This window comes from Rosa chinensis, chromosome 7, assembly GCF_002994745.2.
Source record: "Rosa chinensis cultivar Old Blush chromosome 7, RchiOBHm-V2, whole genome shotgun sequence".
In the NCBI taxonomy this organism is placed as follows: domain Eukaryota; kingdom Viridiplantae; phylum Streptophyta; class Magnoliopsida; order Rosales; family Rosaceae; genus Rosa; species Rosa chinensis.
The window spans coordinates 9448954-9464695 of record NC_037094.1 but is presented as its reverse complement, the minus strand read 5'-3'; the positions used below and the strand labels follow the sequence as shown (position 1 = coordinate 9464695).

Genomic DNA, 15742 nt, shown 5'->3' with positions numbered 1-15742 from the left:
ACTCTACCACTGAAATAGTCCACCTTAGCTGCAGCTTTTGTATGAACAAGATTCAAATTTAAGAGAAAGTAATACAAATTACAACTTTATATATTGACCTTAAAGCAATTCTTGTACATATCAAACGGGGGAACCCGATAAAAAATAGTTTAATGGAAACAACTGAAATAAAAATTGACACATTCTTGAGTAGCGCAATACCATTTCAAAAAAAAGAATTAACATAATTGGAAAGCTTCAATGTATTGTGTACCATGCATTAGTATTAAGTTCTAACTTCTCTTTTGAACCAAGACCTTCAACCCACCAGCCATGTGAGCCGTCAACAGAGGAACGAAAACCGGTCGGTCCAGATCATAAACCGGTCTGATCTCAAACCGCCTCAACACCGAAGCCATTACATACTTCATCTGAATAAAAGCCATCTCCTTCCCAAGACAAACTCTAGGACCGGCCTGAAAAACAGGAAATTTGTAAGGACTCACAAATTTCATCACCCTTTCGTTATCATCCCCATCACAACCCGGTTCATCACAAAACCACCGGTCCGGTTTAAACTCAAACCGGTCCTTCCCCCACAGCTCCTCCATCCTCCCCATCCCATAAGGAAAATAGGTAACTCTATCCCCTTCCCCAACCCAAGTCCCGTCCGGCAAAACAGTCCCGACCTCGGCATGCTTCGAGTCCCACGGGACCGGCGGGTACAGCCGCATTGACTCGCACAAGCAAGCCCTCAAGAACTTCATTTCTTGCAAGTCTTCAAAACCTAATGCTGCAGCTGCAGTACCGGCAGTCCTCGTAGTAGTACTCTCAGGACTACTTGTACCATTGTTTAGTACGTCTGCGACTTCATTCACTATCTTCTGCTTTATGCTCGGATGCTTGCTGAGCAACCAAAACAGCCAAGTCATGGCGGACGACGTCGTGTCCCGTCCGGCCAGTATGAAGCTTATCACCATGTCTCTGACCACTTCCTCGCCGTGTCCAGCCAATAACAAACGTGACAACAAGTCACTCTCGCAGCTTTTTCCCTCATTATTTTCAAGAATTTTCCTTTTGTTATTTATTATCTCTGCAATAACAGAACATGAAGGTATTAAGCATCTCGATGCTAATAGAGGCATCAAAAGTCTGAAAATACACAAATATCAACCTAAATGTAGAAAAAACTGCATATACTACAGAAAAACTATATGAACACTTATGATTGAAACGTAGTGAAAGAGAAAAAAAAAACACACACACACACACAACCAACTACATATTGTATCTAATTTTTTAGTTCTTGTTTACTAAGAAAAAAAAAATGTAGATATTTTCATACCTTGTACAGAATCATGTACGACTTTGACAGCTTCTTTGAGCTTGTTTTCAGACCCAACACCCAAAGCGCGCTTCAACTTCCAAATCAAGTACACCGGCGCCGACGCGCGCCGGGCACTTATCTCCGCCGCGCAGTCGAAGGCTTTGACAAGAGCCGGCACGGGCCGGCCCAAATCCAAGCAAAACGGGTCGGTACCCAACGAGACCTTACAAACCGTGTCAAAAGCAAACCTCCTCAACACGTCTTGCATGTCCAAAACCCTTTGACTATCCGCAGCTTCTTCTAGAAGAGGAACCAGTCGCTGCTCCACTTCATCCTCTAGAGATTTCACGACGAACTCCCTCAGCGACTTTGTGCTAAACTCGTGGCTGGCCAGCTTACGCTGCGTTGACCAGAGCTCGCCGTCAACGTTGAATATGCCGCAGCCGAGAAAGTCGCCGAGGAACTCCGTGAGCGGCTCGCCCTTGGGGAAGTTTGAGAAGTTGGTCTTGAGAATGTACTCCACGTTGGCGGGGTTCGCCGTCACAATGATGCGGCGGCGCATCCCTAGGCGGCGCAAGACGATGGTTTGTGACGGCGAGCTGGACAACATGTCGGTGTACCAGTCCAAGAGGCGGTGCTGGTTTTTGTAGAAGGAGATTAGGCAACCGATTATGGGGTAGGAAGGAGGACCGTAAGAGGAGAACAGCGAAGGCTTTTTTGATGATTTGATGCTATAGGATTGTTGGATGATGGAGAACAAGAAGCAGAGGAGGAGCAGAGTTAGAGACCAGAGTATGAGGAGAGTGATGAACATGATTGATGACCCTATCAATTATGTTTGATATTTGATGAAGCAAAGCTAGGTAGGAGTAGAGTAGGTATGAAAGATGATAAGGGTGGAGAGGGGGTATAAATATGTGTTTGAGAGAGGCAGGGAGAGAGCGACCACATGTTGAAATTGATCCCTCACCTTTCGAAAGCAAAATGACATTTTATCACGTGATTCTTGAGAAGGAAGTAGTGTACGTAATAGATGAATATACATGAGTGATGAGTATCTAATGTGTGGGAATGTGGGATAGACATGAGAGTATAGAAGTATCTTCAACAGTCCACAATATGGAGTTGGTAATTTTCTAAATGTGGGATTTAGTTAACGTTATTAGCAAAATATATTGTGTAATTGTAAAGGCTAAACAAATCCATATATGTCGACATCGACCTAGAAAAATAAGAAGGAAAAAAAAACAATAGCATTTATAATATAAATAAGTTTACTGATTGCATTTAGTCCTATCAAATATATTCTACCTAATGTATTGAAGATATCTCCGGTGAGCATGGTGAAAACCCTACGTTTGTCGACGTGCCTAGTACGTGTGTGTATAACTATACAAGTCATGCACGTGTGTAGGTTAAATTCTACCACATGTAAGAGAGCATATATATTCCGAACATAGAAACGCACATGTATGTTGGACTTCAAATTCATATATACATATGGGTGATATGGCCTATGGGTTTCATTCGTCAACCACCAAAGTGATCAACAAGAAACCTATATTAGTATACACCAACAATATCGTCACCGTCATCATTCTATTTCACTCTTTGATGTTTCGCTTGTTGAAAATTTGAAACAATTAATATTATTTAATGTTTGGCATGGCTCAGTTCCAGAACCCTAATTTCTAACCCTTAATATCAATAAGATGGAAGTCTCCTTAGTATACTAGTCAATCTAGCCTTGCGTACTTTTAGCATGTCCGTTATTTTCCAACACTCAAATACGCACATGAATCACATTGCTGCCGTCGTTGCAAAGCAATTCGTTTTGAAGGTGGGGACTTCGAATTGGATTCTTCTGTTTTGGCAGAGAAGTGAGAAATTGCATGTATAACCGATTAACCGTAGAGTTTGACCTAATTAAATTAAGTATTTAACGATTAATGGACGACATATTAATCAATGCAGATAAATTCAAACACAGATTGGAAATTTTCGATCCAGTGGGGGCGTAGTATACTTTTTCCATTGAATTCAAACCAGAGATATATAACTGACCAATGTTTTTTAAACATGGTTTTTGTTTCATTCTGTGCCGGAATATAAAAAAACCCACATGGGAAATAACAAGCACGTTTTTGTTTCCCCAACTCGAACCACTAACTAGTGCGCACACTAGCTTGGAGAGAATCAAACACCATTCAATGATTATATACCAGACCCACCTTATCTCTCCCATTTTGAAATTTGCTTTACAATATTTTAGCATTAAAGTGATACTTATGAGACTAAATGCTCATTTGGTTCGTGAAAAGAAAAAAATTCATTTGTCTTTTCTATGATAAGAGAAATGAAATTTGTGAAAAACTTTTCATTCCTATATTTGGTAAACATAAAAAAAGTTATCTAAAAAGTTGTTAAAAAATTTGTAATTACTACAATAAAATAATGTGTTAAAAGTAATAAATGCAAGGAAATAATGAGAGAAAATGATTCATTTGAAGTATGGAATGAACTATTTCTCCCCCCCTATTTTCTAGGGCTGCACATGGATTGGATTGAATCGGTTTTCGGTTTTGACCTCATATCATCTGTATGCTAAAGTGAGCGGTTTATGTATTTTGAACAACCGACCATCAGAAAAATAAGCATAGTCCAATCCGATCCAATCCAATTAAAGATGGTTTGGTTCGGTCGGTTAGGTGCTTTAACCCTAATGATTATTTATAAATAAAAAAAAATAAAAAATAAAAATCATAGTAAAATTCAATCTCAATAATAAAAATTATGTTAAATAAACAATAACTAAATTTAAAATTCAATAATTAAAATCCAAAACCAATATTCAATCAAAAATCAAAATTTAGAATAGATTCAAAGTGATTCACTTATTTGATGGCTTAGCCATTAGTAATAGCTTAATTTGCTAGTATTGAAGGTTAGAGAATGAGAGATTGAGAGATGTGATGTGAGAGAATCAAAATGATTGTAGCGATTACATATTAGAGTTGATGAAGTGGTGTTAATTTAGTGGTTAGAGCACCTCGAGGTCATGGATTCGAGTCACTATGGGGGTAGGAGTGAAATTTTTTGATCATCTTCTTAAATTTTTATTTTTTATTTTTTAAAGATTACATATTAGAGAATAAAGTTGTAATTAGAGATCTAAAACTTACACAAATAGACTGGACAAATGAATATATATTTATTAAATATATAAATTTAATTTTTTTACTATTATATTTCTAACATGCTGGTCGGTTCGGGTCTTGTGGTTTAAGCACAAGAGAAACCAAACTAACCCATTTCATAAATAGTTTGGTTCAGTAGTGAACCGGCTTTCAATTTTTAAAGTTAAAAACCTTAACCAAATCATATTTATCGGTCGGTTTTGGCTGGTTTGTACCATGTTTTGCACACCCTTAATATTCATTTGATTCAGAAAAGTATTTTCTTTTCTTTTGCATCCCAAACACAAGAAAAGAATAACTGTCATTTCCTTTTCCGATAATTACTTTTTGCGAACCAAATAAGACATAATGTTCTAAAACTCGTTAAGCGATAGATGGAGGTGGAGAGGGGACCTAGCGCCTAGGAGATAGCTAGCTACATTCAAGAAAGATAAATAATACATACAATCGACCTTCTCAATTATTTTAGGTCATTGTTAGTTAAGTTTTGGAGCCCTAGCTACAGGTCCTGTATGTTCTTGTAATTTGATAAACGATTTGATTGTAAGGTCGTTCTCGATTTCTCATTTCACACCGACGTACAAAGAAATTGAAAAAGCATCAACCGACACCAAGCTAAAGAATAGTAGCTTTAGAATTATAGATACTGATATTTTTCTGGAATATATATATACCTAAAGCTTGATTTGTAAAATGTGGTGATAAAAGGTCACCCTCATGCGCAGCAGATTCAGCTAATTCAATTAGTCAGTTAGTAGGTAAAAACAAAGACAAGTCTCGATTGAAAATTCAAAGTACATGATTAATTTCCATAAATGTTCCAATCAATCAATTGTTGTGTAAAGTTAATTTTGGATGAAGTATGCCCTAACAAAGGAACATTAATTGTCTTGGTGGAAGATTATTCAAAGAGATTGAATTGAGCTTCAAACTTGAACCAGACCGGCACAAAACCTAAACCCTAAAATATACCAACCGATAGAAGCATATTTCTACTCACAAATATGATAAATTGAACTGGATTTTGAGGTACCTGTCTTGAGTGCAAAATGGTTAAAAATCAGTTTTTTTTTTTTTTTTAAGAGGTCTGGTGCGGCTGCTATCAAGTCTTAATTAATGAAACTGTTGAATATAAAGGCGAGACATAAAGCCTGAACCCCAAATTGCAATCATCATCAGGAGAACATCCTGAAATAATACTAGAATTCTCCATAAAATCTATGTATCCTAGCTAGTATCAATTAGCAAAGAGTGCACGAATGCCTACTCAATTTGGTTTAACAAAGCGGTGACATACTGGAAAGATAACTCTATCACGAAAAAGCATCATTACAAATAACACAGCTTTCCCACTATGTTGCCGCACATAGGTAAATCCGGCGACACTTCGTTTCATCCTGTCACTATGAGGTTGCGACCATCTAATCAAACAAATAGTTCGCCGCCTCACTAGGCCAAACAAAAGTAGTAGGGATAAAGCTCACATCGCCCTAACCAAGAGACAAGAGTAGTAGGGACTTAGTTTTACGAAAATTAAATAAACATAAAAGTAAAAATGGAACAAGGGTCAAAGCCTAGGCCCCACCTTCACCAAGCCCAGCGCAACCTTCACAGGTCAACTCCAAAATCAGTTTTGGTTAATGTTTGTGACCGAGGGGGTCTAATTAACGTAAAAGAGAGTGAGGGAGAGAGAGAGAGACACGAGAAGTATAGTAGTTCGTCCCCCACCTTAGCGGGAGATTACGTCCACTTGAATATTGTATTATGTGTGTTTGGGCCGCAAGGCCCAAGTTGATTACATGAGTGGAGTATGTAATTGGATGTTATGTAAGTGGGAAGGAGTCTCCTTTTATAAGGGTGGGAGGCTCCTTCCTTTACATGTTTTCCAATGTAGGACAAGAAACCTCTATTCTAGTGTAGAAAGCTTAGCATGGAGGGTGGATTCCCGGTAAGCTCTTGGCGGCTTCCGACTACCACGAGATAGCTTGGGTGTCGAGGTATGAGATGTATATCGTGATCGGGTCCTACCATGACTTGTGGACCCATTAAGAGGGTGTTACTTATACTTGTTGATGTAGCAAATCCTTCATATTGTTGGAGGTATGTACAGTCTTCTTAATATGGGTCAAAATCATCTATTTTGATTCATATAAAATCTCTACTGTATATACATAGCAATTACCGGCCGTAATCTGCACTCATACTTAACCATGTCACCTTGGCGGTGTAACTTCAATAGAGTAATCTCCGGAAACACAGCAAGACAACCTTCACCGGCAAACCAGCTCCAGGCCGAAATATGTCTTAACGTGCCGACACGCGCCACCCAAAGTTGTCTATGCAGAAAGAACCAAAACTCAGCAAACTGAAGGACATGCATCAGTCCCACATCGAAAACAAGAGTGAGGTAACTCACTATTTCACCTATAAAATGTCCACTTCTTTCTCGTCATTGATTACACATTCAATAGCTATTTACCGCTATATTTGTCAATACAAGTACATCGTTTAACTTTAGCATCGGAGGAGCGAAGACCGCCAACCGCGGTCTCCCCTCTTGACGCCGTTGTATTTCATTTGACAGATTAGCAGGATTTCGTGAACCACACATATATTGGAATATTGGACCATTGTCCACGTTATCGGAAGCACGGTATTCTGAGTATTAACATCTACTATTTTTGAAAGCATGCGATATTTTGATTTTTTCAATCGTTATACCACATCAAATGATTGAAAGTTTCAAATCTATCACATACTTCAAATTTTATAATATTCGCTTTACAAATTGATCGCATGCATCAAACGTGGGGAAGCTGTTTTTATTATAGATGCAAAAAACATGTAGTGAGCTCCAAAACATTATGCATCATAATTAAGGGCTATTCATGGAGCACCAGAAACAGACTTTCGAAAGCTAAAGAGTCGACAGCCAAGCAAACACTGTAAAATTGGAAGGTCTAGCTAGGACACATCAGTCTTCGTAAACACGAGGCATGATAAATGTTAGAATGGTTTAAAAGAATTTGGGCATTTTCTACAGGGCTACGTGGCCGAGAATGGAAGCGAGACAGCTTGCTCAGTTTGTTTGGTGGAAAACTTCGTTTAGATAGCATTGGCCCAGGAAGCTTGTTCGATCCTTTTGGTTGGTTAAGAAGATGCCCTCATGCCGAATTGCCGACATCTTTGTCATCCTCAGGCGGCCTCACATCTCACATCTCACATCTCATTAAACATTATATAAATGTGACCAATTATTGGAGCTACCATCCAATCCATGAGTACGGCGCCGTCCTAGTTCCCATCAAGGACATGCCTCCACCTTGGGATAAACAAAGACTAATCCAAACGTTCTAAAGACTTTCTAAAAAATATAGGTTAGGTCGAAAACCACATTACCGTACAATTGTACAACCAACATCATTTAATTTTCAGAGAAATACTCGATTCTAAGATTTATACTAAAAATCTAAATTTAGATTTTAACGTATAAAGTTTTTAATTATATATTAACATACAAGCAAACATTAAAGATATAGAATAATTGAACAGAAGAGTGAGATGTTTTTCAATTTTTTACCTTTTTTCTTCTAAAGTTTATAAAAACCCCTACCATGCTAGGCAACATGTCATGATCTAACTATCTCTGTCTTTGAATCTAAAATTGTAGCATATGCGGTGATAAAAGTTCCTGATGTATAAGCACCAAAGCATGGTAGGATGTTCAAAAGTTTGAGCATGCAATAAAAGTGACGTTGATAGACTTGGAAATGCTAGAAAACTAATTGTGTTTAGCTGCTTTCAATATTTATAAGAGGATCTTTGGTCGGACCACCTTGGATTTTCTGAAAATGATGATACAATTCTTTTTTGGATTACTAATTGTATCATCACTTGATTATGATACAATTCTCATCAAGGAGGTCATTGCATAAAGCTCGAGTACAAACCTAACAAAATTTTGTCTTTTTTTATTTTTACATAAAAAGAAATGCTTATGTCTGCACCCAGTAAACTAATCCGCACACCGCCACACCCTCCTCAAAATTTTGGATTTTACCAAAAAAAAAAAAAATAATTGAAATTCACACTCCTCATTTTACAATCCACACTTCATGTTTCTTTTTTTGATAACTTAAAAGAATTATTTTATTTTTTTTATCTTGAAATGACCATTTTAACCCTCAAGGGTTAGACTTAACGTTCCAGTTGGACGTAATAGGAGAAATTGGACACGGCTTATTGAAATTAGAAAATTTGGGAGGATAAAAATTTAAAATTGAAAGTAGAGGAGGTGAAATGATAACAACCCCAAATCTCAGAGGGGTAAACTGAAATTAATCCTAACTTAAATTATCTTTTATAAGAATTTCAACAAAAAAAGAAAATGTGGATTGTAAAATGGGGTGTGAATTTCACTAAAAAAAAAAACAAAAAATTCATCCTACAACAGTACCAAACCCAAGAATAATATTGATCTTCATCTACTGCATTAAGGTCTAACAATACTGGTGCTCAAAAACGAAGTTGAAAGGGCAGGAAGTCGAGCCACAATCTCCCAAGGTAACTTCCATTTTCCATCACTGCCATTTTCAGTTATCCATATTCCATAATTCCAGCTTACATCATTCCTAAGTTACATAAATCCGAACTGTAATTACTTTTCATCACCTAGAGTACACACACACATACAGAGCAGACTTGTTACCCCACCATCTGAACTATTGACTATGCTCAACCACTTGAACTCCTCAGCCGTGCAATCAATTCCTCCTGCACATGTAATTCAATTGATGAATAACGTCCGAAGATGATTCAATCCAGTAACAAGAAGTCCAATAACAATAAGATTAAAACTTTACGAATTCTAAACTGCCAGTGGTCCAGTGGTCCATACACCATAATTAATTCATAGAGTATTTATTTGCAACTTCAGAATAGATTTATCTTAATACTTGCCTTCTTTCCCTTTACGGAAAGACCTTTAGCCTTCAAAAGGGCACGGAGCCTCTCTACAGTTAATCCCTGGAAGTCCCTACTAGATGCTTGATTGCTTGATTCCTCTGTAAATTTAATCAAATACAAACTCAAATTAAAACAATCACATTATTGAGTTTGTGGAAACTCGTAGGATATGTCCGACAAGTAATAAGATTGTGAGACAAATGCAGTGCAGTCCAAACTCTAGAAGAACTGCATTAGCACAAAATTGGCTGCTCTACAATAAGCATTGCTGATTATTTACCACCTAAAATCATGACAACATTCAATTGTTCATTTGAAGAACGTTCCACCATTTCACAACAATAAACTTGCTATAAATTCATCATCAGGACTTTTCAACATGAGCTAGAACGATTAAGGTTAAACCATTATCCACAGACCTCAAAGAACCACCACTAAACCACTTCTGAGTGATGATGCAAAAAAACCTTTTATCTTATATATCTACCAAACAGAGGTTAGAAGCAATACGACGAGTGATGAACAGATATTTAATGCAATAATAAAACTATAGAAACCTACCTTGACGAGGTTGCATAGAGGCTTTCTTAGCTGGCGCCCGGTCCAAAACTCTTTCAGCAACCCTAAATGATAAAAAGTAACAGACAAATGAAACTGCAAACTATCTTCATTGCCAGGTCTAATAGAAAATGTATACGATCACAAATGCACCCATTAGCAAGTGAGCAACAAAGAATGCCAAAAAGAAGACACCGAATGGTAAACTACTTTTGATTTGCTAGAAAACAGTTTATGAACTTGATCTTATCAAATAAAAATTAAATTGAATCACAAAGACATTTTTCTTATCAAGGAATTCCCAACATGATCCATCCCCAAAGGATACTGGTCATACCTCTTTCTTGAGCCCTCAGCTGCACCTGCACCTTTCACATCCTTTGAACTGGAATCTCCCTTCTCCTTCTGTTTCTTAAGCTTAAGTGATCTAATCAATATGTTTTGTTGGTTTGTTTTTATATGTTCATCCTCTGTAAACAAGAACAAGCTTTCAAGTCAGAACATGTAACAACTTTCAACTCGGCAATCAAATTATCTTAGCCAGGGTTTACAAGCATCTAATTGAAAGTTGATGGGACACACAGTGAAGCAAAAAAGTAGCAACATAAGGATCTCAAAAAAGCGAGGATATACACCAAATAAACAAACAGGCACCACAATAAAACTTTGACAAACTTAAAAGCAAGTGCATACCTGGGAGTGATGTCTCGTACTCACAGACACAAACTCGCATCCTACCCTGGAAGAGGATTTCATTCATGTAAGCAAGAATTTAATGAGACAGTAACCATAAGAAAATGCAAAAGATATAAGATCATCTGTGACATAGTTGCCCACATACTCCTGAAATTTGCAACAGAACAAGCTTCATCACTATTCAAAACAAAATAGGAAATGCATTGCAGAAAATTCATGGTTGACTTCCAATAACTTTAGATAATGAAGATTAATGACCTCTTAACTTTAGCATTCCTTAGGAGACTATTACCAGAATTTGATCAATTACGTAAATGGTTGTTATTGGTATAGCTTGAAGTCACTTGTGCAATAAAGCATCATATGAAGCTAAAAGTGTCACCTAAAGACTACAATGCTATCCATTCAACTGCAAAGTTGGAACCGACACATCTTAATGTACAGGGTAGCAAAAGCCAATAGTCACATTCATATTGTATCACTCCATGCTCAATTAGTAGCACCATCACATTTGCATTTACGAAATTTAAAGTTCAGTACTTGCAACTAGTGTAAAACATGTGAGATAGCAAATCTGTCGAAATCAAAAGAACATTAATCAACACATTTCTGTAAACCTAAAAACTTAAATTTCTCAACGCATCAAACTAAAACCCAATTAGTCAAATGTAACAGGGTAAAATTACCCCGAGATCAATCGAATCGGCTACAAAGAACTGCAATTTGCACAATCCACTCTAAACCCAAACCAACTTTAGCAAACAAAAACAATATCAAAGTCTCCACATTTGGAATTTTCCAACTGTAAAACCCTAGAAACTAAAACCCAAATGCTTACATGCTTGGACTAAACCCTAATATAAAAAAAAAATTGAAATTCAACACTGTGCTGTAATAAATTGAAATTAATAGAGAATTGGAGGGAGGGAAGGAGAAGCGATCATCACCGGATTCAAAGAGAGAACGGGGGCGGAGAAGAGGCCGCGGGAGGGGAGGTTTTGGAGGGAAATGGAAGCGCCGGAAGCCGCTTGATTGGAATCGGACGGCTGAGAAGAGAAGCCCTCCATGGCGGTTGAAGAAGAACCCTAGGCTGAAGATTCGAGGAGTCAAGAGGGTTTGTGTGTGAGAGTGAGACTTGGGCGGGTATGTGCCTCCGTATTACGCCTCCCTATATATACGGGGGATATCTGGGATTGTAATAAATTTTGGCGCTCTCTTTTAGTTTTTGTAATAACATTTTATTTAGTATTCTCTATTTCTTATTTTTCACAAATTCCTATAAGATGAATTCATTAATGATTAAGAGACTCATAAAGATTAGGGGTTTAATAGGGCCTTGGTAAGATTCTGATCAGGGGTTTAATGGACTCATAAACTAAAGCTTGTTATCAGTTATTTAGTTCTAATTTTGAATACATGAGCAGTGGCAGACCCGGGGAGTAATCCCTACATGAACCAAGTGAAGGCCAAAAACATTAAGATCTAGGGAAGTCGAAACTAGTACTTGATAATAAAAAAACTTCAATGAGGGCAACAACTCCCTTTAAGATATATGCAGGTCCGCCGGTGCATATGAGTAACTTAAGTTTGCAGGCGAAACGTTTATATTCATCAATATGTTTGATGATAACTATAAAGTTTACTGTCACAAAACAAAATTTTGTTAAAATGTTGACTTACTTCCGTATCGTTATTCTTCTATTCATATTAGGTTTAGAATTAAAAATTTGAAACGTGTAACTTAGGCATTTTAAAGCACACCTTAAAGTTACACAAATATTTACGTATCAACGAGTTTTAAATTTTATCATAGAAAATGATATGTAAATTTCATGACTAAACTTATACCATAATTCATAGAAAAATGTTTGTTGGATCATGGCCAAGAACCTCTAGTGGGACTTAGGAAACGAGTCAGCTTCAAACACTATCTCGACCCGGCCCGTAATTATAGCCCACCGTTTCTTTCCTCTTTTAGTAACTTCACCGGCCCACTGATTACCACTCATAACGGTCAACGTCCCAAACTCCGTCGCATCGCACGAGCTCCAGCCCAATAAACAACAACCACGTGTCCTCCCATGGCGTCCACGTCACCACTCAAATCCTCAAACTAAGATGCGCAAACCACTCCCCGGCGCACATTAGAGTCGCCCACCAGTGTGGCCAGCATTAAAACCCGGATAACAAAACCTGCCTTAAAGTAATCAAAACTTTCCCGGATAAGCATAACCGAACAGTGTACCACATCGCAGCCCTCCACGTGTCCAGACCAACCCCCTCCCGCTAAAAACTGTACGGCCCAGATTCTTCACGTATGATAAGGACAGTGATGTGTACTACATTATAGTGTATGTCTTTGTCGTGGTTGGCCTTAAATAATGTTGAGTGTGTGATCCGAAGTCTGTCTGTTTCTGAGTAGCAGAGAGAGGGAGGGAGAGAAGAAAGATCAAGTCTTTGAATAGGAGAGAGAGAGAGATGGGTGTGCCGGCGGCGAATAGGGACGGCGAGAGTCCGAGGAGTCCAGAGGCGAAGCTGGGGATGCATGTAGAGGATCTGTGGGACATACAAGAGCCGCAGCTATCTCCCACCGAAAAGCTCAATGCTTGCTTTGAGAGTGTTCCGGTTTCTGACTTCCCTACTGCTCCTTCTAATCAAGGTACGTTAATATTCTGTCATCTTATGTTATTTGATTTTGTTCGAATTGATAATCAGATAGAGTTTGGAGCTTGCATGTGTATGAATTTGAGGTATATATACACGTACGTATATGTATACATGGTGGTGCTCAGATGATTAGTTTGCGAGGATTTGATGATGAATTGGGAGGGGATGGTAGTTTTGATGATTTGTGATTATACTCTGGATTGGGATTGAAGATCGTTTTATTTGTTATATGATGAATCGATCAGATCATTTATTGCTGTTGTCTTCATTGTGTGTGGTTATTGACTTATTGTTGGTTTCAGTGATTGAGATAAAGTCAGACACCAGTTTAGCTCAAGCAGTCAAAATCCTGGCCGAACATAAAATTCTGAGTGCACCGGTGGTGGATGTCGATGCGCCTGAGGACGCTAGCTGGATCGACAGATACATTGGCGTTGTCGAGTTTGCAGGGATTGTTGTGTGGATTCTACATCAGGTTAGCATCCTAAGTTCCTATCAATCAATTGTTTTTAAGCTTAAAATGAAGTGGTTTCTTTTGAAGATTGCACATTTTAACAATGTTGGTACATTGCTTTAGCTTTTGAGAAATTGAAAACATGATGTTTATGTTGATATTGACAGTCAGAACCGCCATCTCCAAGGAGTCCAGGTACTCCTACTAGTCCATCTAGTGCAACTGCAATTGCGGCGGCGGCTAATGGATTGAAAGGTCTTGATCTTGCGGGACTATTAGAAAACGGCTCTGACTTTGCTGCTGCAACTTCAGGAAATTTTTTTGAGGCTTTGACTTCTTCCGAGTTTTACAAGAACACACAGGTGACTATTTGCCCATGTTGGACAACATAAGCTAGTATTACTTCATGCCTTTGATATGTATTAACATTTGTACACGCAGGTTCGAGATATCTCAGGGTCATTCCGATGGGCACCATTTCTGGCCTTGCAGAAGGACAACACCTTTTTGACCATGCTCTTGCTGCTTTCAAAGTACAAAATGAAGAGCGTGCCTGTAGTTGATTTAGGTGAAGGAAAGATTGATAACATCATCACGCAAGCTGCTGTCATTCATATGTTAGCAGAATGTGCTGGTCTTCAGTGGTTTGAAAGCTGGGGAACCAAGAAACTATCGGAACTTGGTCTCCCCCTAATGACCGCTGATCGCATTGTGAAGGTGCATGCTCCTCGAAACTTGAAGTTCTTGTAATTTAGACACCTGTTTCGTGCCTTAAATGAACGATTATAATTTCCGTTTTATGCACAATGAGTTCTTGAGCAGGTTTACATGTTTGTCAATTTGTTTTAAAATGCTCAACGTTTTATTTACAGGTGTACGAGGATGAACCAGTGCTCCAAGCATTTAAGCTGATGAGGAGAAAGAAGGTTGGTGGGGTACCTGTGATTGAAAGTGGCGGTAGCAAGGCAGTCGGTAATATAAGCTTAAGAGATGTCCAGTTCTTGCTCACTGCACCAGAAATCTACCATGATTACAGGTTTGTAGTGAAAATTGTTCCAGAAGTCTTCATAACAAATTTTCAGGTGCAATGCAATAATTGATCATTGATTTGACATACTTGTACAGATCCATCACGGCGAGAAACTTCCTGACAGCTGTTAGAAGCCATCTACAGAAGCAACATGAAGTCTACCCATTGCTAAGTACTATGATAACTTGCAAAAGGGACGACACAATTAAAGATTTGATTCTGAAGCTGGACTCTGAGAAGATCCACCGGGTGTATACGGTAGATGATAATGGGAATCTGGAAGGAGTCATTACGTTGAGAGACATCATCTCGAGGCTAGTCCATGAACCCCGTGGCTACTTCGGTGACTTCTTCGATGGTGTTTTGCCCCTACCCCAAAGCACCAGGGTTTAAAATGAGGTATTAAGAAGAAAGAATTCTGATCTTTTTCTGAATGATTGACCACTTTTGGTTTTGACTTTTGTAATGAGCTCTTCCCCTGTGTCCTATCACTGCCTGTTTTGTTGAAGAGGAAATCGTCTGTAAATAATATCCCTCAGTTTGACAGAGTTTTAATCGCTGTAAGTTTGTTATATCCATAAGCACCAGGCGAGCTTTTTGCAGTAACCATGTAATAAATATAGAACCTTCCCTTTCAGCTTAAAATGATAAAATCTGCTCTCTGAATCTATTGGCTGTTCGGAATTTACACTTGCATATAGATTATTTGAAGCAAGAAAAACGTACGAACTTTTCTGGGTTTCCTTCATGTAGTATTCAAAAGGATTTCACAGTTGAGAAGTAATTCCAAAACCAACTTGGTGCAAAGTTGCAAGTTTAGTATTTGTTCAAGGAAGAGAAATATTTGGAACCGTCTCAGGTTAGCTGTG

At 38.3% G+C, this 15742-nt stretch overlaps 3 protein-coding genes across 3 annotated transcripts; 1 reads left to right on the top strand and 2 right to left on the bottom strand.

Annotated features, from left to right (window-relative positions):
- Window positions 1-57: 57 nt before the first annotated feature.
- Window positions 58-2275, bottom strand: LOC112178560 (cytochrome P450 94B3). Its single transcript, XM_024316712.2, has 2 exons — window positions 1325-2275; window positions 58-1072 (listed from the first exon to the last, which is right to left on the bottom strand). Exons 1-2 carry the CDS (start codon window positions 2118-2120, stop codon window positions 273-275), a joined length of 1596 nt encoding a protein of 531 aa, XP_024172480.1. The 5' UTR covers window positions 2121-2275; the 3' UTR covers window positions 58-272.
- Window positions 2276-8905: 6630 nt separating this feature from the next.
- LOC112175572 lies at window positions 8906-11894 on the bottom strand. The gene is made up of 6 exons (XM_024313256.2): window positions 11670-11894; window positions 10720-10765; window positions 10364-10496; window positions 10030-10091; window positions 9463-9566; window positions 8906-9276 (listed from the first exon to the last, which is right to left on the bottom strand). The coding sequence occupies exons 1-6, from the start codon at window positions 11787-11789 to the stop codon at window positions 9238-9240; spliced, it is 504 nt and encodes a 167-aa protein (XP_024169024.1). The 5' UTR covers window positions 11790-11894; the 3' UTR covers window positions 8906-9237.
- A 1221-nt stretch (window positions 11895-13115) lies between these two features.
- LOC112178930 (SNF1-related protein kinase regulatory subunit gamma-1) lies at window positions 13116-15543 on the top strand. The gene is made up of 6 exons (XM_024317208.2): window positions 13116-13381; window positions 13692-13864; window positions 14011-14205; window positions 14285-14560; window positions 14716-14879; window positions 14969-15543. Exons 1-6 carry the CDS (start codon window positions 13201-13203, stop codon window positions 15264-15266), a joined length of 1287 nt encoding a protein of 428 aa, XP_024172976.1. The 5' UTR covers window positions 13116-13200; the 3' UTR covers window positions 15267-15543.
- Window positions 15544-15742: the final 199 nt, after the last annotated feature.

Bases quoted from the DNA above. Each gene is read 5' to 3' on its own strand.
- LOC112178560 (XM_024316712.2), bottom strand. From the start codon at position 2,120: ATGTTCATCACTCTCCTCATACTCTGGTCTCTAACTCTGCTCCTCCTC. The intron at 1,073-1,324 runs GTATGAAAATAT...CTGTTATTGCAG, and splicing joins CGTACATGATTCTGTACAAG to AGATAATAAATAACAAAAGG.
- LOC112175572 (XM_024313256.2), bottom strand. From the start codon at position 11,789: ATGGAGGGCTTCTCTTCTCAGCCGTCCGATTCCAATCAAGCGGCTTCC. The intron at 10,766-11,669 runs GTGATGATCGCT...ATCCTCTTCCAG, and splicing joins CCGTTCTCTCTTTGAATCCG to GGTAGGATGCGAGTTTGTGT. The intron at 9,567-10,029 runs GTAGGTTTCTAT...TTAAATTTACAG, and splicing joins CTCTATGCAACCTCGTCAAG to AGGAATCAAGCAATCAAGCA.
- LOC112178930 (XM_024317208.2), top strand. From the start codon at position 13,201: ATGGGTGTGCCGGCGGCGAATAGGGACGGCGAGAGTCCGAGGAGTCCA. The intron at 13,865-14,010 runs GTTAGCATCCTA...TGATATTGACAG, and splicing joins TTGTGTGGATTCTACATCAG to TCAGAACCGCCATCTCCAAG. The intron at 14,206-14,284 runs GTGACTATTTGC...TTGTACACGCAG, and splicing joins AGTTTTACAAGAACACACAG to GTTCGAGATATCTCAGGGTC.